The 24,309-nt window shown below is 38.5% G+C and overlaps 2 protein-coding genes and 1 long non-coding RNA gene across 7 annotated transcripts in view; 2 read left to right on the top strand and 1 right to left on the bottom strand.

Moving 5' to 3' along the window:
• The window catches only part of ZMYM6 (zinc finger MYM-type containing 6), a 35,906-nt gene extending 16,236 nt beyond the window's left edge, over positions 1–19,670 (top strand). For all 4 annotated transcript variants that reach the window (XM_012765278.3, XM_012765274.2, XM_012765273.2 and 1 more), the window contains 10 exons: positions 403–553; positions 972–1,087; positions 1,998–2,273; positions 2,442–2,592; positions 3,287–3,459; positions 5,525–5,672; positions 6,896–7,036; positions 7,457–7,494; positions 15,385–15,538; positions 17,174–19,670. In XM_012765278.3, coding sequence (XP_012620732.1) covers positions 403–553; positions 972–1,087; positions 1,998–2,273; positions 2,442–2,592; positions 3,287–3,459; positions 5,525–5,672; positions 6,896–7,036; positions 7,457–7,494; positions 15,385–15,538; positions 17,174–19,005 — 3,180 coding nt within the window. In that variant the 3' untranslated portion in view covers positions 19,006–19,670. The remainder of the gene's footprint in view (positions 1–402; positions 554–971; positions 1,088–1,997; positions 2,274–2,441; positions 2,593–3,286; positions 3,460–5,524; positions 5,673–6,895; positions 7,037–7,456; positions 7,495–15,384; positions 15,539–17,173) is intronic.
• The window catches only part of LOC105871765 (uncharacterized), a 52,294-nt gene extending 32,045 nt beyond the window's left edge, over positions 1–20,249 (bottom strand). Inside the window, exons 1-4 of one of the 2 annotated variants that reach the window (XR_012914224.1) lie at positions 20,069–20,249; positions 17,180–17,221; positions 7,292–7,421; positions 2,092–2,266 (exon numbers count right to left, since the gene is read on the bottom strand). This is a non-coding gene — a long non-coding RNA (uncharacterized LOC105871765). Of the gene's footprint in view, positions 1–2,091; positions 2,267–3,157; positions 3,312–7,291; positions 7,422–17,179; positions 17,222–20,068 lie in introns of those variants that run through there. The other variant, XR_001154316.3, reaches the window with a different exon arrangement.
• Positions 20,250–20,485: 236 nt separating this feature from the next.
• TMEM35B (transmembrane protein 35B) lies at positions 20,486–23,686 on the top strand. The gene is made up of 3 exons (XM_012765284.2): positions 20,486–20,654; positions 21,947–22,127; positions 23,112–23,686. The coding sequence occupies exons 1-3, from the start codon at positions 20,547–20,549 to the stop codon at positions 23,219–23,221; spliced, it is 399 nt and encodes a 132-aa protein (XP_012620738.2). The 5' UTR covers positions 20,486–20,546; the 3' UTR covers positions 23,222–23,686.
• Positions 23,687–24,309: the final 623 nt, after the last annotated feature.

Raw genomic sequence — 24,309 nt, 5'->3', positions numbered from 1 at the left:
CATTTCTATCTCCTGCTAAAGCGTTTTGTAAGTCTCACACCTTAAAGGTGAGTGACTCTTAGATTGACATCCAAGTCAGTACTGGGGATAGCCCTTTGATTTATAGTCTTCTTTGGTTATTGGTGATGAAGAAAGTATGTTATGACTACCTAATTCATTACTTGTAATGTGTTTTGTTGTTGCTAAGGTATCTATCTGAATAGTTACTAATTTTCTTCAGTTTATGTTCTATTATTTGGAAGAACTTATTTTTCCCATATCCCAATAGTGTGATCTCATTGTTATGTTCAAATATTTCAACCAAAGGTAGTGGTTGTAGGTAGTTTTTCTTTTTTCTTTTTTGAACAATGTGTAAATATGTATGCTTAAGCTAGGTATCTAAATGTTATTTTATTTTAATAGAATTCAGCCCAGACACCTCCATATGCCCTGGGGAAATCATTGAGGCCCTCAGCTGAAATGATTGAGACTACGAATGACTCAGGAAAAACAGAGCTTTTCTGCTCTATTAATTGTTTATCTGCTTACAGAGTTAAGACTGTTACTTCTTCAGGTAATGCTTAAATTTGGTAATTTAATAACTATTGAAGAAGACTGTAACTGCTTTTCTGTCATTTTGTTACAAACTAAATTTAACTATATGGTTAAATAAAGACACAGGATTGATTTACTTTTAAATAAAGAACTGATAAATACATGAAAATAGTTTTTCACTGATTTTCTCAGTTACGGTATATATAGTATTTTGTAGTTTCATATGTGAAAAGAAAGAAAAAACCACAAGTTTCAAATTAATTTTTGTATAAGTGGGACTTAATTGCAGTTATAGTTAGATTTACAGATATTTGTAAAGTTCCTTGATTATTTTGTATATTAATGAGTATTTGATTTTTTTCATTCTTCTAATTCATTTTTGGATTCTTTGTTCATTTGTGTGACTTATTCATTGTTTTTTATTTTTTGTCATGAAGGTGTCCAGGTTCCGTGTCATAGCTGTAAAACCTCAGCAATCCCTCAGTATCACCTAGCCATGTCAAATGGAACCATATACAGTTTCTGCAGCTCCAATTGTGTGATGGCTTTCCAGGTATGATCTGAGGTAGTACTTCATCCTTGCAGTTTTCTTAGGCATTGATTTGTGGTACAATTTTGACCGATGAAGGACCATACTTATAAGCATTTAAATTTAAGTTAAAAAGAAAAAAAATTCTGTTCAGTCAGAGTCTCAGAGGTCATTTCTACAAAATGTCCGAGCCCAGATATTTGGCCTCAGAATTTTCTTCCTTATTCAGGGTCCTCACCTAAAAGACCCTCCCCTCCCACTTTCTCCCATGGTTCTCTCCTTTTCAAAAGGTTAGAATCTGGGATATGGTTTTGGTAGGTGTTATGGTAAGAACAGTAGCCTGATAAGGCTTGTGTGCCCCTTCCTTTCATCCTGGGCCAGATACCTAATGACTCCTGGCATGGAATTATGAGCAACCACTTGTCCCATTTTCCCTTTACTCTCTACAACACACCCAGAAAGAGTAGAGTTTAGTGATCCCCCTGTGGGAAGATGCCTGATGCAGTCTCCCTGGCATCAGAGAGAAAGAGACTGTTGGTAGCTACTGTGTCTTTTTTTTTTTTTTTTTTGTTTTTTTGTTTTTTTAAAGCAATTAAAATCTCAGAAGCTACTGTGTCTTAATAGCCATCAGGACCTGGTTGGTGATGGGTGTGCAGGGATGGAGGGGTATTTTGGGGGAAAGGAGAGGCCTGCTGTGATTTCTTAGAGACATATGCTAGAGGTCACTGGAAAACCTGAATTCCAGTCTTTGAACTTTTAGTGTTGTATTTCTCAGTCCTTCTCTTCTGGAAGTGTGCCATTTAAACTGTCTCTACGAGATAGAAGATTTTGAAAAAATGTGAGGAAATTAATTTATTCAAATGAGGAAGTAAAAATTACCAACTTATGTTATTTCTCAGTTGCTAAAATCTTTGCCTTATTTGTGTTCATTCAGAATGTATTTAACAAGCCAAAAGGAACAAACTCCTCAGCGGTGCCCCTGTCTCAGGGCCACATGGTTGCAAGCCCACCCTCCGGGTCAGCAGTACCTGCAGGAGGAGGTAAAACCTCTGCCGTTTCCCCCAGCTCCACCAGTGGCTCTGCTGCAGCTAGTCTCCAGCCTCTTGCTGAACAATCCCAGCAAGTTGCTTTAACCCACACAGTTGTTAAACTCAAGTGTCAGCATTGTAACCATCTGTTTGCCACAAAACCAGAACTTCTTTTCTACAAGGTAAAGAGAAATCATGGAAGGGATTGAATATAAACTTATCTGTTAGAAGCACTTTTGTCTTTTTATCTTTGATAGTCACTCAGTTTGCTTTGAAAAGAGAGGGAAAAGCATTTGTTGGAGATAAAGCAACTGTTTAGTTAGATCTTAATGACTGTTATTTCTCTTCAGGGTAAAATGTTTCTGTTTTGTGGCAAGAATTGTTCTGATGAATACAAAAAGAAAAATAAAGTTGTGGCAATGTGTGACTACTGTAAACTGCAGAAAATTATAAAGGAGACTGTGCGATTCTCAGGGGTTGATAAGCCATTCTGTAGTGAAGGTAAAGGAAAAAGTTTGTTTTTATTCACAGAGCATATGGTTGTTACATAACAATTCATGATGACTTGGGCTATTAATCCATGATTAATTTTCAAGTAATTTTTGTCTTACAAGGTATAATTTGAGGTTTTTTATATTGAGTTTATATTTAATTTTAAAATCTTTTTAAATGTTGTAATAATCTCAATAAAGAAAAAGTATAAAAATAATTAGATCAATGGTATTAATATAGAAAATCTCTTTATTTTTTTTTGTTATTTTTTTTTATTATTTTTTTCTTTGTCAGGACAAGGACAGATAGAAAATCTCTTTATAAGTTTAGCTATGACAGATCTTTTTGATCTTGTACCCACTTGTAAAGAGAGAACTTAGGCAGTGGTGCTTCTTGGCTTAAGAAACTGTTCTATCTTAAAGATTTTGATTTCCTTTATGGAAAAAAGATAAGTAATTAAAAAAAAGAAACTTAATATCTGATACTTCTGAATATAAATAGCCTAATATGTAGAGTATATTTAAAGGGTGATAATGAGCTTATTTTTTAATACAGAGACTGTCCTTTAACTTAGAGGCAAATAATTGTGTCAAGTATTTAGAAATTAGGTTAAAGTTTATGTCTAAGACCATAGAAATTCACTTTACCTCCTTTATGTTAATGTAAATTTGATGTTTCTTCCTTTCATGCCTCTGGTTCTCAGTTTGCAAATTCCTCTCTGCCCGTGACTTTGGAGAAAGATGGGTAAACTACTGTAAGATGTGTAGTTATTGTTCACAAACATCCCCGAATTTGATAGAAAATCGACTGGAGGGCAAGTTAGAAGAGTTTTGTTGTGAAGATTGCATGTCCAAATTTACAGTTCTGTTTTATCAGGTAAATATGATATACTTTTTTGGTGAAGTTAGTGCAAATTATTATTTTTTAAAAATTTGTTGAAATTGTGTGAAGAAAAATTTGGTGTTTAGTAGAGATCAGTATAGAGGTTTCTCAAAGAACTAAAAGTAGATCTACCATTTGATCCTGCAATCCCACTACTAGGTATCTACCCAGCAGAAAAGAAATCATTATATTGAAAAATACCCACACTTACATGTTTATCACAGCACAATTCATAATTGCAAAGATATGAAATCAACCTAAGTACCCATTATCTGATAAATGGGTTAAGAAAATGTGATACACACACACACACACACACACACACACACACACACACACACACACATCATAGAGTACTACTCAGCTATAAAAAGGAATGAAATCATGTTTGCAGCAACTTGGATGGAACTGGAGTCCATTATTCTAAGTGAAGTAACTCAGGAACAGAAAAATAAATGCTGCGTGTTATCACTTATAAGTGGGAACTAAACTGTGGCTACACAAGGGCACACAGAGTGGTATAATGGACATTAGAGACTTAACAGGGAGAGGGTGGGGAGGATTGAGGGATGAAACACTACCTGTGGGGTACAGTGTACACTCCTCAGGTGATGGGTACACCACAAGCCCAGACTTAACCACTATACAATATATAGATGTAACAGAATTCAACTTGTACCTCCTAAATATATTAAAATAAAAAAGAAAAGAAAAATGTGGTGTTTAGACTGGGTAGAGTAAATTATTGAGTACTAGAGCAAAATTTGATTGAATATAAACATCACATCTTTGGGGTAAAGATTATATAGCATTACTGGAGACTTTGTTGTTAATTGAAGATATGTTCCTTTTATTTTTGCTGTCTTATAAGGCACACTCACCTTGTTTATAACTTAGTTCTTTCAGATTAGAAATTCACATAATTTTCCTTAAGTGGCTCTTTCATTCAGATTATGCTTAGGAACTTGAAGTCAGACCTTGTTCTCTCTTCACAGGTCAAATGACAATGACTGACTACCTTACCCACCTTCTTTTTAAAAAGGTTACCTTGGCTGGGCACTGTGGCTCATACCTATAATCCTAGCACTCTGGGAGGCCGAGGCGGGTGGATTGCTCAAGGTCAGGAGTTTGAGACCAGCCTAAGCAACAGCGAGACCCCGTCTCTACTAAAAACAGAAAGAAGTTAATGTGCCAACTAAAAATATATAGAAAAAATTAGATGGGCATGGTGGCGCATGCTTGTAGTCCCAGCTACTCGGGAGGCTGAGGCAGAAGGATTGCTTGAGCCCAGGAGTTTGAGGTTGCTGTGAGCTGGGCTGATGCCATGGCACTCTAACTCGGGCAACAGAGTGAGACTCTGTCTCAAAAAAAAAAAAATAAAATAAATAAAAAGATTACCTTTTTGAAAAGTTAATAACAGTAGCTATAATTAAGTGAACGACTACTAATAACATGTTTGGTGCTCCATAAGTATTATTTCATTTAATCCTCACCATAGTCTCAAGAGGTAGATGTATTATTGCCAGTTTATAAGTAAAGAAAGAAGCTGGTAGGTGACAGCTGGACAATTCCTGTAACAAGCTAGTGAAGTCATTGTTTGCTTGTCTGCCTCACCCCCAAAATATAATTTTCTTCAAGGGGCGGGATACTATCTTTTCATCATTATTTGATCAGGACCAATCACAGTGCTTAAGACAAAGGATGTCTAATTAGGTATTTGTTGAGTGAAGGTCCTTATGATTCCAAAGTCCATATATTATTCTACTGTGATAAGCTGCTGCTTAATCTTTTAATAATAGAACTTATCTTTAGATTCCTTCATCAGTAATTTTGAAAGCAAAAGCAACACTTACATTCTCTTGACTTAGGACATCTAAATGAAACACATAGTTAAACATATATATTCTTAATCATAATATTTTAAGGTAAGAACCTTACATTTTATAGTCTTAACTGACTCATATATCCTGTTTTCATAGTGCATCTGGTTTTATGATTAATGTTATTTTTTCATTATTTTATGGTTTTAAGTCTATCTTGTCTTACATTTCTTTCTCAGATGGCCAAATGTGATGGTTGTAAACGACAGGGTAAGCTAAGTGAGTCCATAAAATGGCGAGGCAACATCAAACATTTCTGTAACCTATTTTGTGTCTTGGCGTTTTGTCATCAGCAAATTATGAATGACTCTCCTTCACAAAATAAAGGTAAAATTAAACTTGGCTAATGGGATCTTTAAGTCAGTGCTAGGGTATACTATAAGCACACACAATTGTAAATAATATAATAAAAACAAAATTTCACTGGATTCAAGTAGCTGAATTTACTTAAATTTTCCTTTAAAAATCCTTAAAGATTGCCCTTGAGGGAAAATTAATTCTAATGCTTTTTGTTCTCATAATGAAGCACAACAACAAAAAATCAATAAATGTATGAGCACTAATTTTTATAGGAAAATTAGATAAGCTTGCTTTTGATTGAATTTATTTGTACATAACTTACACTAAGGGATATATGCCATTCAATTAAACTGGAAATAAGAATAGAAAATCAGGACAAATAAAGAGAGAAAATATAAGTACATTAATATAGTGGCTATGACTGGCATAAGATTTGATTCCGAGCTTGCTTGTAGCTCAGGAAGAAAAAGAACAACATATTAATTATCTCCAGGGGAAAAAATGTAGACCGGTTCTTCATGGGGTAGCAAGTTTTTCCTGGCTAAGAATAAAATAATTTTTCAAGTAGGACAGCTAATGTGGTCAACATATCCAGCTGAGTAGATAGGTATGTGGCATGCTCACAAAGTAGCTCTCCTAAGTATCCCTTTCTGAGTATTAGGTTGAAACACTTGGTATGTTCTCTGATTAAAGCCTGGAGTGCAGCCTAATTGACAGAATCCACGTGCTTTGGCTCCTTGCAGTCTGGCCCTTGCCTACCTTTGCATTACCTTAATCATATATGCCCTGTGCTAATCTTTTCTATAAGCTGTCCATAGCCTAGGACCAGTCAGGTTGGTGGTAGAATATTCATTTTATAATGTGGGTTGGGAAAACCATTATTTATGTGGATGGATAGCCCCATTATCAAGTTATTTATAAAAATTGTCATGTTAAGTTTTTATATTTGAAGCAAGCTTAGGTGTAGGAGTTGTAATATTCACTGATAGAACAGCCCAGTTAGTCCTGAAGCTAATACTTGTATTTTTACCTGTTAAATATCCTTTGAAGTTTATAGAATTTTATAGAATCAGTCTCTCTTAAGCCCTAATAACTACTAATCTGACTAGAATCGCCCAACCCAACATTATAAGGAGTTAGATGTTTCAGTTGCTCCTGGAAAACCTAGTTGTTAAACAGGGTGTGTGGGTGTGTGGATGTGTGGCCCTTTTGTTTATACCAGGTCTTAACTTCCTGTTTATTTTAATCAGTTATTATTTCTAAGGCACAAATTGCTTTGAAGGAACTCCATTCTTCAAGGACAAATCCAACACCAGTTATAACCAAAGTGGTGTCATTGGCAAAAATACCTGCTGCCCAGCCCAGAGGGAACACTAACAATGGTTTAAAAGGTATGAGTTGATATAAGAGGATTTGCCTAGACTTTAGAAGTGAGTGTTGTCTAGCCTGAGTAGTCCTTACTGGTAATATCTCTCATTACATTATATAAGGAAATGTGCCCCACTTTCTTTAGGTGGTATGAGTGGGGAAAAAATTGGTATGTATAGTTTATTTTTTTAAGAACGCAAATGATTTTAATATACCTGGTCTTTTACCATCAGAGATTCTAATACAGTAGGATAGATTTGGGGCTCAGAAATCCTTACCTTTATCATGCACTCCAGGTGATACTGATGCAGAGTTTCCTTGGTCCATGTTTTGAGAAATTCTGGTCTAGTCTTCCACCTTAGTGAGAGTAAAGTAACTTCTTGGTTTCAGTGTTTACTTCTGTATATTCTGGAGATAATAATGCACATTTTAATTTATAACAGGTGCAGTTACTAAAGAGGCAGCAAAGATCATTGAAGCTGTAAGTTTTATTGTTAATGTTTTTCGTGATTATACCACTTCAGTTTATTTTCACTATGATGTTTCATGATGTTAATTTAGGAGAGTATACTCTGCAGAATATTAGAAGTAATGCTCAAAAAGCCAAAAGCAGCATTAAAGCTGTTTTTAAGTTTGTTCACAAAAATTATATCCAGGCAAGGATAATGAAACAAATGGAAAAAGTCCTGGCAACACAGCTGCAAGATCAATGCTGCCATAATGCCCCCCCTAAGGCCAGTCTATTGTCTGTGTTAAGGCATGAGTATTTTTGATGATATGAAAGGAGGTGACTAAGACAAAAGGTTTACTACAAGTCATGGCTGGCTTTCCAATTTTAAAGCCCGCCAAGGTTTTAAGAATATAAAAATGAGCAGGCAAGCTATAACTGCTAACTCTGAAGCTATCAAAACATTTCAGTTTCACCATAATTTAAAGAGGCTTTAGCTTGGAAGACAGCATAACACCTGCTATTAAGGAATCTGTGGAAGTGAAACAGAAGGTAGATTTACACGGAGTTGATGAAGGGGATATTGAAAATTTGTTGGGGTTGTCCCCCTTGGATTAACAAGGGAAGACTTGCTAGAATTAGATAAACAAAGGCGGCAGGAAGAGGGCCCCTGGCAATCAGCCTGGGCCTTCTGCATAATTAACAGTATAACAACTGGAATAGGCTTTTGACCATATTTCAGCAGCAGTTAGTATTTCTGAAGAAAATGATCCAAATGTGGATTGCTGTTCCATGGTGGGAAGGCAAAAAAGATGGAAAACGTGTCTACATATCAAGAAATCCTTAGTGAAAAAAAAAATGAGAGAAAAAAATCAAACTACATTAGGTTCATTGTTTAGCAAAAGTCTTCCAGGGAATCAGACCAACCTTCATATAATGTGGAGAGATAGCTTGCCCTAATTTAGTATCTCTTAACTGTCCCATTATTTGTGTTGGAAGATGATGATAATTTCTCCTTAATTATTGTCAGGCTGTATACCACATTAGTTGATGAAATGTCATTAAGTTAACTTCGTATTTATTTGTATATTATGTATTGTGCATTAAATTATATTTTAGAATTACATGATTATAAATTACTATGTGGTATAATTAATAATTATGTTATTAAGCACACAATTATATAATTAAGGTATTAATGTATTATGTTATATATTGATAAGTATTAACATGTATTTATAAAAACATCCTATATTAGTTGTAGATTTATATACTTTGGGAATGCATCCCTCTTCTACTTTATATGTATGAGAGAATTAGTCTTGAATTATGCTAGTTTTGAATTATTCAGGTTTTTCAGGAACGTATACCTCATATTTCATGTGACTGCCCTATATTATGTGTTCCCCATGTGGAATATTTCTATAATTCACCAGTCATTTAAACTGTGTTACAGAACAGCTCTGATTAATATTTTCATTTTAGTCTATAAAAAGTATTGTAATAAATAATATAGTACTTTTACAATATGAAAAAACCTGACAGTTTTAGAAGCTTTTCTTTGTTTCTCTGAGGACTTTAGTGTGAATCTCTCTCATATTTAAGTGGTCTTAAATTTGGGTGAAAGGCAAAAAAATACAGAAAAGAACAAAGAAGAAAATGTACAAAACACAGCAAACTTTTTCTGACTGTAAATATTTTAGACTTTGTAGGCCATATGGTTTCTGTTGCAACTAGAGACTCTGCCACCTCTGCTATTGCAGTGCAGAAGCAGCATTAAACAATACATAAAGGAGTGAGAGTGGCTGTGCTCCAGTAAAACTATTTACAAAAACAGGTGCTGGGCTGGACTTGACCCATAGACCATAGTTTTCCAATTCCTGTTCTACTGTGTTCCCACCACCCAGAATTAACCATTATTAGGGCCAGGCGCGGTGGCTCACGCCTGTAATCCTAGCACTCTGGGAGGCCGAGGCGGGTGTATCGCTTAAGGTCAGGAGTTCGAAACCAGCCTGAGTGAGACCCCATCTCTACCAAAAATAGAAAGAAATTAATCAACCAACTAAAAATATATATACAAAAAATTAGCCGGGTATGGTGGCGCATGCCTGTAGTCCAGGCTACTCGCAAGGCTGAGGCAGTCGGATCGCTTGAGCCCAGGAGTTTGAGGTTGCTGTGAGCTAGGCTGATGATGCCACAGCACTTACTCTAGCCTGGGCAACAAAGTGAGACTCTGTCTCAAAAAAAAAAAAAAAAAAAAGAATTAACCATTATTAGATTTGGCTTATTTGCTCACAGGTTTTTTCCCCCTATTTGCTGCCCCCTTTTAAAAAAAAAAAAATTAATTACTACCACCAGTCAATCCCCTATTCACATCCCTAGAAACAACTACTATTATGAGTTTGGTATGCATCCTTTAAGACTATTTTATAATCCTTAGTATATATGAATCCAAAGAGCATTTGCACTGTTAGTTTTTAAATTACCCTGCAGAGTGGCTGTTCCAATTTTTATTCCCACCGACAGTTTATGATTGTACCATTTCCCACAGCCTTACCATCATTTAATATTGTCATATATAAACACTTTTTTGCCAATCTGTTTGGTGGCATCTTATTGTTGTCTTGTTTTATATGTCACTGATTACTAGTAGGTTAGCTTACATTCTGTTTCTGGTCATTTAACTTTTCTTTGAATTTCTTGTTTTTAATTTTCCCCATTTTTGTGTTGAATTGTCTTTTTCTTATTATAGAAATAAGAAAGACCTCTTTCTTTATTATAGAAAGACCTCTTTCTAGGAGGTCTTTCTGTGTTCTTGGTTTTCCCCCTTCTCTGCTCATACATTTTTGACAACACAAAAATATGCAGTTACACTTTTTTTTTAATCTGCCCTTCTTGTCAGTAATAGTCATACATCTTATGTGAAAATAATCTTTCTTTAACACTGTGGCCTCCAGTGACTGTCCCATTTCTCTGCTCTTTTCATGGAAAAACTCCTCTGAAGGTAGCGTCTATTTGCTACCTCTACTTCTTTATCTGTTATCTTTCCTTAGCTTACTCTAGCCAGGCTTTTGTCTGCACCAGTACACTGAGACTGCTCTTGTCAGTGTTGCCATCAGTCTTTATTTTGCCAAATCCAGTGGTCAGTATTCACTTTACTCAACCTTTCAGTAATGTTTAACACAGTTGATCTCTCCTTCCATCTTGAAATACTTTCATTAAACTTCCAGGACATCATACTTGGCCCTTTTCTCAGTCTGTGTTACTTCCTAGAGGACTCAAATAGTCCCGTAGTTTTGAACACTCCCTACATGGTGGCTGATTCCCAGATTTATTTCTCTTGCCCTGACCTTTGAGCTTCTGATTCATGTATCCACATGCCTACTTGACATTTACACTTAGATGAATAGTATCCATCTCAAATAATATGTCTAAAACAGTACCTTTTATCCCCCCCCCCCCTAGAATTCCTCTCTAGTGTTCCCTACTTCTTACCACACTCATTGCTACCTCTTTAGTCTGAGCACCATTGTCTGTCTTCTGGAGTATTGTAATGACCTGCCTGTCTTCCTGCTTCCATTCTTGCTCTTTGCAGGTTTATCCACCCTGTTACAAGAATGTTTTTTTAAAAACACAAATCAGATCTTATTACTACTGTGCTCAAAAACCTTCAGTGAAATCTGAAAAAGAATGAAGATGGGGAGAAGCTAGTTTCCACATATTAAAATTATAGGAAAACTACAGAAATTCTAAAGCTATATCGGAAAAACAATTAGTACTGGTGCATGAATAGATAGACAACTCAATAGAAAAGAAATCTAGAAATAGATCCAAATATATATATGGGAATTTAATAATGATAAAGGTGGCATTTCAGATTAGTAGGAGAAATGTAGATTATTTAATAAATAATGATGTGACAACTGAGTAGACACATGGAAGAAAATATAATTGGATTTGTACTTCACAGTTTAAAACAAAATGAAATTCATTTGTATAAAAGGCTTAAATGTAAGAAATAATAAAAGTACTCAGAAAACTGTAGGAAAAATGTTTTAACAATGTGTAGAAGGGGGAGAGTCTTTCTAAGTACGTTACAAAACCCAGAGGCCATAAAAGAATCAATAGGGAAATCCAACCATATTTCAAAGTCAGAAGATAAATGACAAAAATGAAAAGGTTGCAATAATTTCAGAAAAGATTAGTTTTTTAATATATAAAGAGTTTCTATGAATCAATAAAAAGATCCAATACTCAGTAGGAAAATTGCTAAAAGTGTATCCATAAGTTAATAGACCTGGACATAAAAATATTTCCTAAACATATGCAAAGATACTCAACTTGAAAATTAGAGAAATGCTGTTAGAACTACAGTTTAACCACATTGGCAAAGAAGAATAATGGATAACACTGTTAAGTCATTCTTATTGGCAATTAGAGTGTAAATTGGTAAAACTGCTACAGAGGACAATTTAGTAGAACCTGTTAAAACTTAAAATGTAAATACCATTTACCCAAGAACTCTATTTTTAAGAATTTATTCTTCAGATACATTTTGCACATTTATGCAGTGAAATATGTACAAAGATATTAATTACAGCATCATTTGTAGCTGCAGAAGCTTGAAAACAACCTAGTTATTCCATCGATGGTCAGGGCCATGCTGGTTCACTCTGAGTTACTTTGTGAATTAAAAGAAAATAGCCCTGCATGGACAGAGTCTGAAATACACTTCTTTCTAATCCCATACCTATTTACCTGGCCTGGCAAGTGGAGTCCCCTGCATAAGCATACACAGTGGCCTTGTTGGGGCTGTAGTTAAATATGGTATATCCACACAATGGAATACTATGCAATTATTAAAAAGAATTTGGCAGCTCAATATGTACATACATAGAGCAGTCTTATATATCAGAACAAAAAAGAAGACACAAAACAATGTATAGCATTCTGGCATTTGTGCTTTAAACACACACACACATACACACACGCTTTCACATGTATAGAATATCCCTGGAAGGCAACCAATGGGTAATAGTGGTTGCTTCTGAGGAGAACTGAATGACTGGGGGAGAATCTTAAGAGGGAAAAATTTTTTTTCATTGTTTATTATTTGAATCTTTCAATTTTATGTCACAGTGCCCATTCAAAAATATGCATAGAATTTTTTTTGAAAGATAAAGGAAAATAGGGCAAAGGATATGAATAGAGAGTTCACAGAAAAAGAAATAAAAATAATGCTTTCACAGGAAAAATACCTGACTGCACTACAGTGAGATAATTTTTCACTTACTGAGAAATAGCAAAAAGGTCAGTAATATTCTGTTGACTGGGATGTCAGAAGAAGGTCACAGGCCAGGTGTGGTGGCTCACACCTGTAATCCTAGCACTCTGGGAGGCTGAGCCGGGAGGATTGCTTGAGCTTAGGAGTTCGAGATCAGCTTGAGCAAGAGCGAGACCCTGTCTCTAATAAAAATAGAAAGAAATTAGCCGGGCATGGTGTTGTGTGCCTGTAGTCCCAGCTACCTGGAGGCTGAGGCAGAAGGATCACTTGAGCCCAGGAGTTTGAGGTTGCTGTGAGCGAGGCTGATGCCACGGCACTCTAGCTGGGGCAAGAAAGTGAGACTCTGTCTCAAAAAGAAAAAGAAGAGGCTCACATATATACTGCTAATGGTCACATAATTTGATATAATTTATATGGAGAGCAAATTAGTAGTAGCAGCAGAATTAAAATTGTATACCTTTTGTGACCCACCAACAATACTTCTAAGACTTTATTCTATGGCTATACTAGCACATGTAGAATTAATTTATGTGTAAAGATAGTCATTGCAGCATTGTTTATAATAGCAAGAGATTTATAACATCCTAAATGTTTATCATCAGGGACTCTTCAGATTACTTACAATGTGTGGAATACTATGCAAGCTGTTATTAGGCAGCTGTTATTAGGTAGCTACATACAAAGTTATGTAACTATATCTACAAGATAGCTTGCTAAGTGACAGGAGCAAGGTGCTAAATTTGCTAATAATAGGCTACCATTTGTAGTCAGAAACAACTTATTCAGTAGCATAGACCATCTCTAGAAGAATGTACGGTAGTCCCCCATTTTCCATGGTTTCACTTTCCAAGGTTTTAGTTACCCATAGTCAACCATGGTCCAAAATTATTTAATGGAAAATTCCAGAAATAAGCAATTCTTAAGTTTTAAATTGTACACCATTCAGAGTAACATGATGAAATCTCAAACCATCCCACCTGGGATGTGAATCATCTTTGTCCAGCATATCTACGCTGTATATACTACCCACCCGTTAGTTTCTTGGTAGCCATCTCAGTTATCAGATCAACAGATCATAAGAAAGAAGGGTAAGTACAGTACAATAGGATATTTTGAGAGAGACCACATTCATAAACTTTTGTTGTAGTATTTTGTTACAATTGTTCTATTTTGTTATTGTTAATCACTAACTGTGGCTAATTTATAAATTAAACTTTGTAAGTATGTATGTATAGGAAAAACGTAGTACGTGTAGGTTTTCGTACTATCCATGGTGTCAGGCATCCACTGGGAGTCTTGGGATGTATCCCCCAAGGGTAAAGTGGGACTGGGAACAGTGGTTGTGTTCAAGGTTGAGCCTGGATAGATTGGAAGTTATTCATGTTTACACTTTTATACCTTTTGAATTTTGCAATGAGTGTATGTATTACTTTAAAAGTAAATTCAACGACTCCAGTGGCTGCCGATCACATTTAAAATACCGTCCTAATTTTGTTTTTTAACTAAGACCTTCCAGATGCTACACAATTTGGCGTCTGCCTACCTCTCCATTCTCCCCTGCTTACTCTGTTTCAGCCTTGTTCTTGTTGATGTTCCTAAAGCATGCCAGGCTTTCTCCCACTTCAGGGTGTTTGCACTTACAGTCTCTGCCTGGACTCTTCTGACCTTAGCTTTTTGCACAGCTTACTCTTTTGAACAGTGTGGAAGATCTCTGCTGAGATGTTTATTCCAGAATTATCCCTTCTCCATGCCATCATGCTGCCCTCCCTTACTTTAGTTTACTACCTGGAATTATTAATTATATGTTTGTTTTACTTGTTTATGTTCTGTGTCTCCCTCTAAAATGTAAGTCCAGTAAGAGTAGGACTTTGTCTTGTTTTCTGTCTTATCCCCAAGGGCTTAGAACAGTGTCTAGCTTGTAGTAAAGACTCAGTAAATATTTGAGTGAATAAACATGTTTTAAATATATTCACTCTGCTGTTTATGCTGTAACTTTTTTTTTTTTTAAGACTAGTCAAGTGCAGTAGTGAGGAGGGGAGAAAGTAATAGAACAAGGAGTTCAATCTGTAACTGAATGTGAACAATCAAGTGAGATAACTCACTACCTTTGGACCAGCCTATGACTTTGTTTTATAAAGACCTTTGTTTACACAAGTTTTAAGTTTTGAGGTAATCAAATGTATCAGTATTTTCTACTTTGTTTTTACTCTTTTGTGTTCTATTTAAGATTACTTTCTTTGTGCTCTGATCATTTAAAAGTTCTACAGTGATTTTTAAAGTTTTGGATTTTTTTGTTCATGTTGAGGTCCTTAATTGATATAGCATATATTTTTGCATATGTTCTAAGGTCAGGTCTAATTTTTATAAGGGGCCATATGTTGTAATCAGCAAGGATTGTTTTCATTGTTTTGATCTTATTGTAGGCAGAATATTTTTTCTAAATCAACAAATGGAACTGATACTGACTGGGAGAATTAGAAATTAATGTATATTTTCCAAAGTGATATATTTATTCAACCACTCTTTCAGAGGAATTTATTTCACTGGATATATATCACCTTTAAATTGATAGCAATTATAGTAAGTGGTATGGTACTAAAAGAAATCTCTTTTTGGTTTCTGAATTTGTTTTTAACTAGGAAAGACCACCAGCAAATGCCATGAAACTTCTATCTTTCCAGTCTTCCCAGCCTTTTAGGCTTTTAAAGAACAAAGCCGTATTGTGCAAACCTGTCACCCAGACCAAGGCCACCTCTTGCAAACCACATACACAACACAAGGAATGTCAGACAGGTATGTGTCCTGTGCTTTCTCATTCACAATTTATTTTCTGGTTGATTTGTTTTTGTTTTTTAAGAAAGGAAAAGAAAATAATTGACAATTTTTTGGATGTGAAAACATTATCTTGGATCACATACTTTGAATACCTAATTTATTCCTTTCATAATTATTAACACTAATTACTATTAAATTGAATCCATATGTATATAAAACATTATATGTAGACAAGCATCTCCTATATATGTGCACTGCTGTTTTTTAAATGTATAGATAATCTGTGTAATTACTAAGATACAGATTTAATTAAAAGCATTACTGATTTAACCTCAGTTCTTTTTTGTTTCTTTTTCTTTAAATTTTTTTAGAGACAGGCTCTTGCTGTCTGCACATATTGGAGTGCAGTAGTGCACTCCAGCATAGCTCACTGCAGCCTTGAACTTCTGGGCTTAAGTGATCCTCTTGCCACAGCTGGGACTACAGGTGTGCATCACCCCACCTGGCTAAGTTTTATATTTTTTAGAGAGATGAGGTCTTGCTATGTTGCCCAGGTCGGTCTTGAACTCCTGGCCTCAATTGATCTTCTGGTCTCAGCCTCCCAAAGTACTGGGGTTATAGGTGTGTTAACAGATCTTTGTCCACCTGTCTGATTATATCCTTAGGGTGAATACTAAGCAGTAGAATTACTGATAGAAAGGCTATCTTAGATTTTTTTGTTTTTTTGGAGACAGTGTCTTACACTGTTGCCCAGGCTAGAGTGCCATGGTGTCAGCTTAGCTCACAGAAACCTCAAACTCCTGGGCTTAACCAATCCTTCTGCCTCAGCCTCCCGAGTAGCTGGGACTACAGGCATGTACCACCATGCCTGGCTAACTTTTTCTATATATTTTTAGTTGTCCAGCTAATTTCTTTCTATTTTTAGTAGAGATGGGGTTTTGCTCTTGCTCAGGCTGGTCTCGAACTCCTGAGCTCAAACGATCCTCCTGCCTTTGCCTCCTAGAGTGCCAGGATTATAGGCATGAGGCACCACGCCCAGACTATCATAGATTTTTAAGGCTTTTGATACCGTTGCTAAATTGCCTCTCCTGAAAAGCTGCATCAATTTATGTTCCAGGCAGCAGTGCTTGAGGGGATCCATTTCTCCACAACCTCACAGACACTACTAAAATTAATAATTACCCTTTATATTTTTCTGCAACTTCAATGCTGAAAAATTTCAAAATTCAGAAAGGTCGAAAATATAGTAAAGTGAACACCAATATACCATTCATCTAGATTCATCAAATGTTTACTTTTTACATTTGTTTTCTTTTTTCTCCTGAACTCTTGAAAGTAATTCAGTCTTAATTTGATGTATTCTGTGAACTTTACCCCAAATTCCAGTAATCTATTGTATACTTGGGATTACCTGTACATGTACTACAGCCCACAGTTTTGTTATAGTCAGTGACTAAGCTTTGGGCAAAGAGAGATTCAGTTTTCAGTGGCATCATAGAAGTATTATGGTTTGTGTTTCAACTTTAATCAGTATTTTTTTTTTTGATAAATATAAATAGTAACAAAATATGAGTTTTAAATGTATGGAGAAAAACCTAAAGAACATTGCTTATTTATTCTTGAAAATAACAGTTATTCAAATATTTCATTCAGATTTACCTCTGCCTGTTGAGAAAAATGATGCAGAACTTGATTCTCCACCTGCAAAGAAAAGAAGAATAGGTTTTTTCCAGACTTATGATGTGGAATATTTAAAAGTTGGTTTTATTATCTGTCCTGGATCAAAAGAAAGTTCACCAAGGCCACAGTGTGTCATTTGTGGAGAGATCTTATCCAGTGAAAACATGAAGCCGGCAAATCTTTCCCATCATTTGAAGACAAAACATTCAGAATTAGAAAACAAACCAGTCGATTTTTTTGAACAAAAATCTCTTGAAATGGAATGTCAAAATAGTTCTTTAAAGAAGTGTTTACTGGTTGAAAAGTCACTTGTGAAAGCTTCTTATTTAATTGCTTTCCAAATTGCTGCCAGCAAGAAGCCATTTTCTGTTGCTGAAGAATTAATTAAACCATATTTAATAGAAATGTGTTCAGAAGTTTTGGATTCAAGTGCTGGAGACAAAATGAAAACCATTCCCCTTTCTAATAATACGATTGGACACAGGATTGATGAATTATCTGCAGACATTGAAGATCAGCTAATTCAAAAGGTCAGAGAGTCAAAGTGGTTTGCTCTTCAGATAGATGAGTCATCAGAAATGTCAAATATCACTCTTCTTTTGTGCTATATTCGGTTCATTGATTATGATTGTGGTGATATAAAAGAAGAATTATTATTTTGCATTGAAATGCCTTCTGAAATATCTGGTTTTGAAATATTTGAACTAATAAATAAATATATTGATAGTAAATCTCTGAATTGGAAACATTGTGTTGGTCTCTGTACCGATGGGGCTGTAAGCATGACTGGCAGGTATTTTGGTTTAAGGGCAAAAATTCGAGAAGTTGCCTTGAATACAGTGGCATTTACACATTGTTTTATTCACCGGGAACATTTAGCAGCTGAAAAGTTGACTCCGTGCTTACATAAAATTCTTTTGCAGTCAGCACAAATTTTAAGTTTTATAAAGAGCAATGCATTGAATTCACGTATGTTAACAATTTTGTGTGAAGAGATGAGGTCTGAGCATGTGAATTTACCACTTCATGCTGAAGTACGTTGGATATCAAGAGGGAGAATTTTAACAAGATTATTTGAATTACGACATGAAATTGAAATATTTTTAAATCAAATGCATTCAGATTTGGCCAAGTATTTTCATGATCAAGAATGGGTTGCAAAGCTGGCCTACTTATCAGATATATTTTCACTTATAAATGAATTAAATTTAAGTCTCCAAGGAACTTTGACTACTTTCTTCAATTTGCATAATAAAATCGATATATTTAAGAAAAAGTTAAAAATGTGGTTGAAGCGCACACAAGAGGATGATTATGACATGTTTCCTTCATTTGCTGAATTCTCAAACTCATCAGACTTAAATATGAGAAGCATCACAAATATTATTTTTGAACACCTGGAAGGACTTTCCCAAATGTTTGATGACTGTTTTCCACCAGAAGACGACTTGCGTTCAGGAAATTTCTGGATAATTAATCCTTTCATGAATCACCAAAATAATAATCTCACCAAGTTTGAAGAAGAAAAACTAACACGGTTATCTTCAGATTTAGGATTGCAATCAGTGTTTAGATCAATGTCTGTAACTCAGTTTTGGATAAATGCAAGGACAAGCTACCCAGAACTCCATGAAAAGGCGATGAGATTTTTATTGCCTTTTTCAACTGTTTATTTATGTGATGCTGCCTTTTCAGCTTTGATTGAATCAAAACAAAGAAATCTATTGGTTTCTGGCCCTGTCATAAGACTTGCAATCACATCTTTAGTTCCAAGGATAGAAAAATTAGTGAAGGAGAAAGAATAGCAACATGCATATTGCTTATCATCAAAGTCAATAATTTTGTGTTAAGTTTTGTATAAATTTCCTAAAATATAATTTCCTACTGTGGATTTGTGTTTTCAGTGATTAAATAATGTTTTAAGTTTTTCCTTTTTATTGAGGAATTTAATAATTATGCATTTATACATAATTATATATACTTTTAATAATCCAGGATAGAGAATTTAGTTATTATATCAATCCATAGATTTGGACTAGTGACAAAGATTGCAGGTAATGAAAGGCCCACCTAGTTTTTAATCTAATAGCACAACCTGGATGTTGAAACAGCGTGGCTTTAGAAGCACATGGGACATTTCAGTCTTCAGCCAACCAGCCACCTACCCCAGCAAGGTTGTGAATAAAAAGTGGTGGAAAAGCAAGATCTAAGCAGCTTGGCTAACAAGAAATGGAAGCAGCAGGGGAATTTGAGACTTGCTTGGGCCTCTGTGGCTCAGTAGACCAGGGCTTGGCAAACTTTTTCATAAAGGGCCAGATAGCAAATATTTTAGGCTTCGCCGGCCATATTGTCACAACTACGCAAGTCTGCAGTTGCAGTGCAGAAGCAGCCATAGACAATATGCAAATGGGTGTGGCCGTGTTTCAATAAAACTTTTATTTGTGAACACTGAAATAAGAATTTCATATAATTTTCATGTGTGATGCAAACTGCTTTAAAAATATTTTTGTTATCCAAAGTAAACATTATTAGCTTGGGGGCTGGGGGAGAGTGGGGACAAACCAGAACTGGCTAAATTTGGCCCATAGTTTGCCCATCCCAGCCCTAGACAGATTTCCAGGTAAGAGCAGATGGGCCAGGAGTGGCCCTTAGGTTTTGTTAGTGAAAACCCAAAACCTCTCTTCTCGTGGCTGCAAGTATCTGAATTTTCAAACACCTTTCATATTTCAATTTTAGCTGAGAGAAATTAGAGGGAAAAGATAATTTTAAGCAGAGATAGAAAGGAATAAGTTACTTAACAATTATGGTTATTGATTTATTGCTTCTAATTTTATCAATTTACTAGTTTATAAATTTCTAAGGTCTTACGTGTGCAAGCTTTGTGCTGGGCCTTTCACTAATTCGGGAGAACTGTTAAGGCCTTATCCCCATATACAGATGCAGACACTGAGGCCCACTGGGGTTGGGCGACAGCTCAGATCTCTCAGCTTGTGTGACACAGGCAAGAACCAAGCCCGGGGTCTTTTGACTGTAACCGAGCCACATCCAGGTACCCACGGGAGTTTGCCTCCACTCCGTATGGGCTGGGGAAATGCATTCCAAGGCGCCGGTTCAGTCAGTCGGCCAGTGGTCTCCGTCCCCACCTGTGCGAGGGGGATGCGCGCCCAACGCTCTCGCCGCGTGCAGCAGGCGCGGGCCGAGCTGGGCGGCGACCCCCTGGCGGGCGCGGGAGAGGACGCTCTGGCGCGGGAGTTCCGGCCGGCCCGGGGAGGAGGAAATGAACCGGAGGCAGGGGCGGGTTTTCGGCGGGGCCGAGCCTGGGACGTCCCGCAGGGCGAGCGCGGCCATGGCGCTCCTGCTCTCGGCTCTGCGCGTCCTGCTGGGCGGCTTCTTCGCGCTCACGGGGGCGGCCAAGCTCTCGGAGCAGCTCTCGGCTCCGGTGTCGGAGCAGATGGTGAGCGGCGCGGCGTGGGCGGCGGGCCCGCGGCGGCGTGTGCCCGGCCCGGCCCCAGCACGGCCCTGCCTGCCTTCGGGCTGCGAGGCTCAGCTGGAGCTGGGGGACGCGCCTGCACACCTCGACTGAGGCGTGGGGAGTTCCTCGAGTCCTCTGGAGCTTCCCTAGGCCGGAGGGGAGGGGACAGAACCGGCAAATTTAGAGCCGGAGGCGGAGCGCTAGGGGACCCGGTGGGAGGAGGGTGCAGAGGAAAAGTGACTGAGCCCCCTCCTCACCCTCTTCCCCTCATCCTTCTATTGCTTCAGTTCTTGGGAGGTTCTCCAGGCAGGGGTTTAGTCATCTTGGCTTTGCAGGGTAGGAAACCTGCCCTGAAGGTGAAGTGTATCTGCTCAAGGTTGCACTGCTAGTCCGGAAGCAGGACACAAACTACTCTAACTCAAGAGTCTTAACTCGCGTCGTTTTCATGAAGCCTGAGAGTTGCCTGTCAGCCTCCTGTCTAGTTCCACACTCAAGGGAAGGCATTCATGTCCTGCCCACCAGTCCCCCAGACCCTCAAAGAAGCCAGACTTGGGGACCTCTGCTCGCCTCCCTTTCCAGGGCCTGGATACTCACCTCTGCTCCAGGCTTAGGGTGGTGGGTTACTTGGCGAGGTCCATCCCCAGAGCCAGACAGGTTAGAGCTTCTGCTGCAGAGCTGAAGAGGGGGGGCAGGAAAAATAGCCCTGAGGTCAGGGGGATGTTGTCATTTGGCCCAGGGGAGAGCCTGACTGAGCCAGAAGAGTCACTTTGAGCCCCATTAACCCTGCCCTTGTGTCTGCTGCAGTGGGATCCAGGATCCAGCCGGGTAGATTCAAGGTGCAATCTGTTTAATGAGCTCTTCCTCCCTCTGCCCCACCTTGAAATACTCCGTGCATAGCAGCCTGAACAGAAACCAGGCTGCACACAAAGAAAGAAGCTGTGGAGTTCCCCAGGCCTTGGCACTAGGGAGCCAAGCCCAGTTCCCTCTCCTGGGATTTGGGGCTGGGTTGCCATCTGTTGAGAGGCCTGGTGAGAACATTAGTCAATCTCTGCTCTTCTCACCGGGAGCATAGAGCCTGTTTCCTGACTACACATCTCAGCCCCGCAGGGCAGCCCTCTTCTCTCCAGGCGGATCTTAGGCCTGCATCCAACGTAGAAGAGCAGTAGTTCCTCTGTCCAGGGAGTTGAGGGTTGAGGCTCAGAATACCCCTGTAGAGTGCCTGGGCAGCGCATCCTTGGGGAGCGTGGCTGATAGGCATTCCCTGCCGCCCCTAGAAAGCCCTGTTCGTGCAGTTTGCCGAGGTGTTCCCGTTGAAGGCGTTCGGCTACCAGCCAGATCCAGTGAGCTACCAAACAGCTGTGGGCTGGCTGGAACTGCTGGCTGGGTTGCTGCTGGTCACGGGCCCACCGATGCTGCAAGAGATCAGTAACTTTTTCTTGACCCTGCTCATGATGGGTAAGGGGGCCAGCTGGCCTGAGGAAATGGGGTCTTCTGGGGGAGGATGGTGGAGAGACCTGGCCGTTCCCCCTTACGGATGCCACACCTCTTTTTCCTCTGGGATCGGGAGCACTTCTTGCTCCACTGCAGTTTCCATAGTCTTCAGAGTAGGACAGGTGCTTTTTAAACTTAATATACTATGCCACTATTCCTTGTCACATATACCTTGTACCTCCTCAATTCTAATGGCTGCATAGTATTCCATTGTGAAGATGTTCTGTAACCTCAGGGCCCCTGCTCCTCCCTCCACATGCCACTCCTGGGAGGGGCGATGGAGCAGCAGCTGCCTCTTGATTTAAGTGTCTGGCAGGTTGGTGTGGAGAGCAGGGAAGCTGGGGCCCTCAAACAAGAAGGCAGAGAATTTCCCTCTAGAGGCCCCCTCCTTGCTCTGCCCACAGCAACTGCTGATGTACAAAGACAGCTGCTGCTTCAAAGGCCAGATATCTTCAGGCTCTTCTATGTCCCCTGGCCTGTGTCACCATGGCTGCTACCACTACCACCCCGCCCCCCAGGCTTTCTTTCCATCTCTGGAGCTTCCCTCATTTTCACATCTTTCCAACATCTTCCTCACCAATCTCTGGGCTTCCTTCCCTCCAGTAGGTGTAGGATTAAGAAAGGAGAAGAATCAGGAAGAATTTGTCCCCAATCCCAATCTGCCCACCTTAGCCCCTGCCCTATTTTGCTGGATTGTTTCTGTTTCTTTCTTGTCCTTTAAGAGGAGCTACATTCATTCAAGACCCTTCTAATTCCTGGTCCTGCTTGCTCTGGGAGGCCAGAGAGATGAGTGCAGCTAGTTTTAGGTGGCTGTGTGTGTGTGTGTGGCGGGGAGGTGGTTAATGGGAGAGCTTAGGTTGGATGGGTCAGCCCAGGCTGGGGAACCCTGAGCTCCTGGATCTCCCCGGTTCTCCCAGGGAGCCTCAGGGCCCTCACTTTCCATTCCAGGGGCTATCTTCACCTTGGTGTCTCTGAAAGAGTCACTAAGCACCTGCATCCCAGCCATCGTCTGCCTGGGGTTCCTGCTGCTGCTGGATATCTGCCACCTCTTAGCCTAAACTAAGAGGGTGGTCAGACTCACTGTGAAGAAGACTCCAAGTGCCTTCAAGGAATCATGGGAATAGAGAGTCTTTGCTCTTCATGCCATGCAGCTGTCACAGCAGGAACAGGGTAGAACACACGGAGTCTACCACCTTGTTACCAACACGTCCGGGGCCATCCAGTACTGAAGGAGATGTCTGCTGGGCCCTGCCTTTTCTCTTTAAACTTTACTGCTCTTTTTTGAGGGGTACATGTTATACACATTAACATTCCTTATGTCTTATGAAAATTGGAAACAAGCAGAAAAGAAGTTTAAATCAACCAAAATTCTAATGCTTCAAAATAATCACTTTTAATGCCTTAATATAACTGCACCTCTCAACCTTTTTCTGTGCCTTTATACAGACACATTTTTTAATTAAAATGAGACCATATATCCTACTTTATTACCTATTTTTTTAAACCTAATATACTGTAACACCATTCCATGTTTAGTTTGCCTCATTGATGTTACTGACTGCATAGTATTCAATTGTAAGGATGTATTATAGTATATTTGCTCAACCCTTCATGAGGAACATTTGGGTTCTTAATTTTTTGCTGTTGTAAACCTCGTAGTAAATCAGCTTTGCATAGTTAACTTTCTCTAGAAGTCCAAAAGGCAGTCCTAAGGTTTTAAATGCCTATTTAAAATTTATAGTTTTGTGGGGTTTTTTTTTGTTGTTGTTACACAAAACAGCTGCGGTTCATAAAATTTATAGGTTGAGTATGGCAGAGTTTAAAAGTACCTGCTTCTGCCTGTTGCCTTCTGAGCCACATGAGAGATTTCTTCCCATTCGTTTTTACCTCTCACACTTCTGATTTGCAGAGCTAACAAACAGGGACATTGAGTCATTTTATAGGACCTGAAGACACCAGCCTCTGGTGGTGAGTTGTCACCCTCAGTCCAGTGCTCCTTGACACCTACATGGAAGTGGGGGACAGCCAACTCCATGGGACACTGAATGGTACAGCAGGGCCCACAGCCTGGGAGGAACCCTAAAGGTCCTTGGGGCTCGGAAAGGTGCACATGAGTGCCAGTTCTTGAGGGAAAGTGGACAACATG

Source organism: Microcebus murinus, chromosome 2, assembly GCF_040939455.1.
Source record: "Microcebus murinus isolate Inina chromosome 2, M.murinus_Inina_mat1.0, whole genome shotgun sequence".
Classification (NCBI taxonomy): Eukaryota; Metazoa; Chordata; class Mammalia; order Primates; family Cheirogaleidae; genus Microcebus; species Microcebus murinus.
Note: the sequence above shows the minus strand (reverse complement) of the source record. Positions and strands in the feature narration are given on the sequence as shown.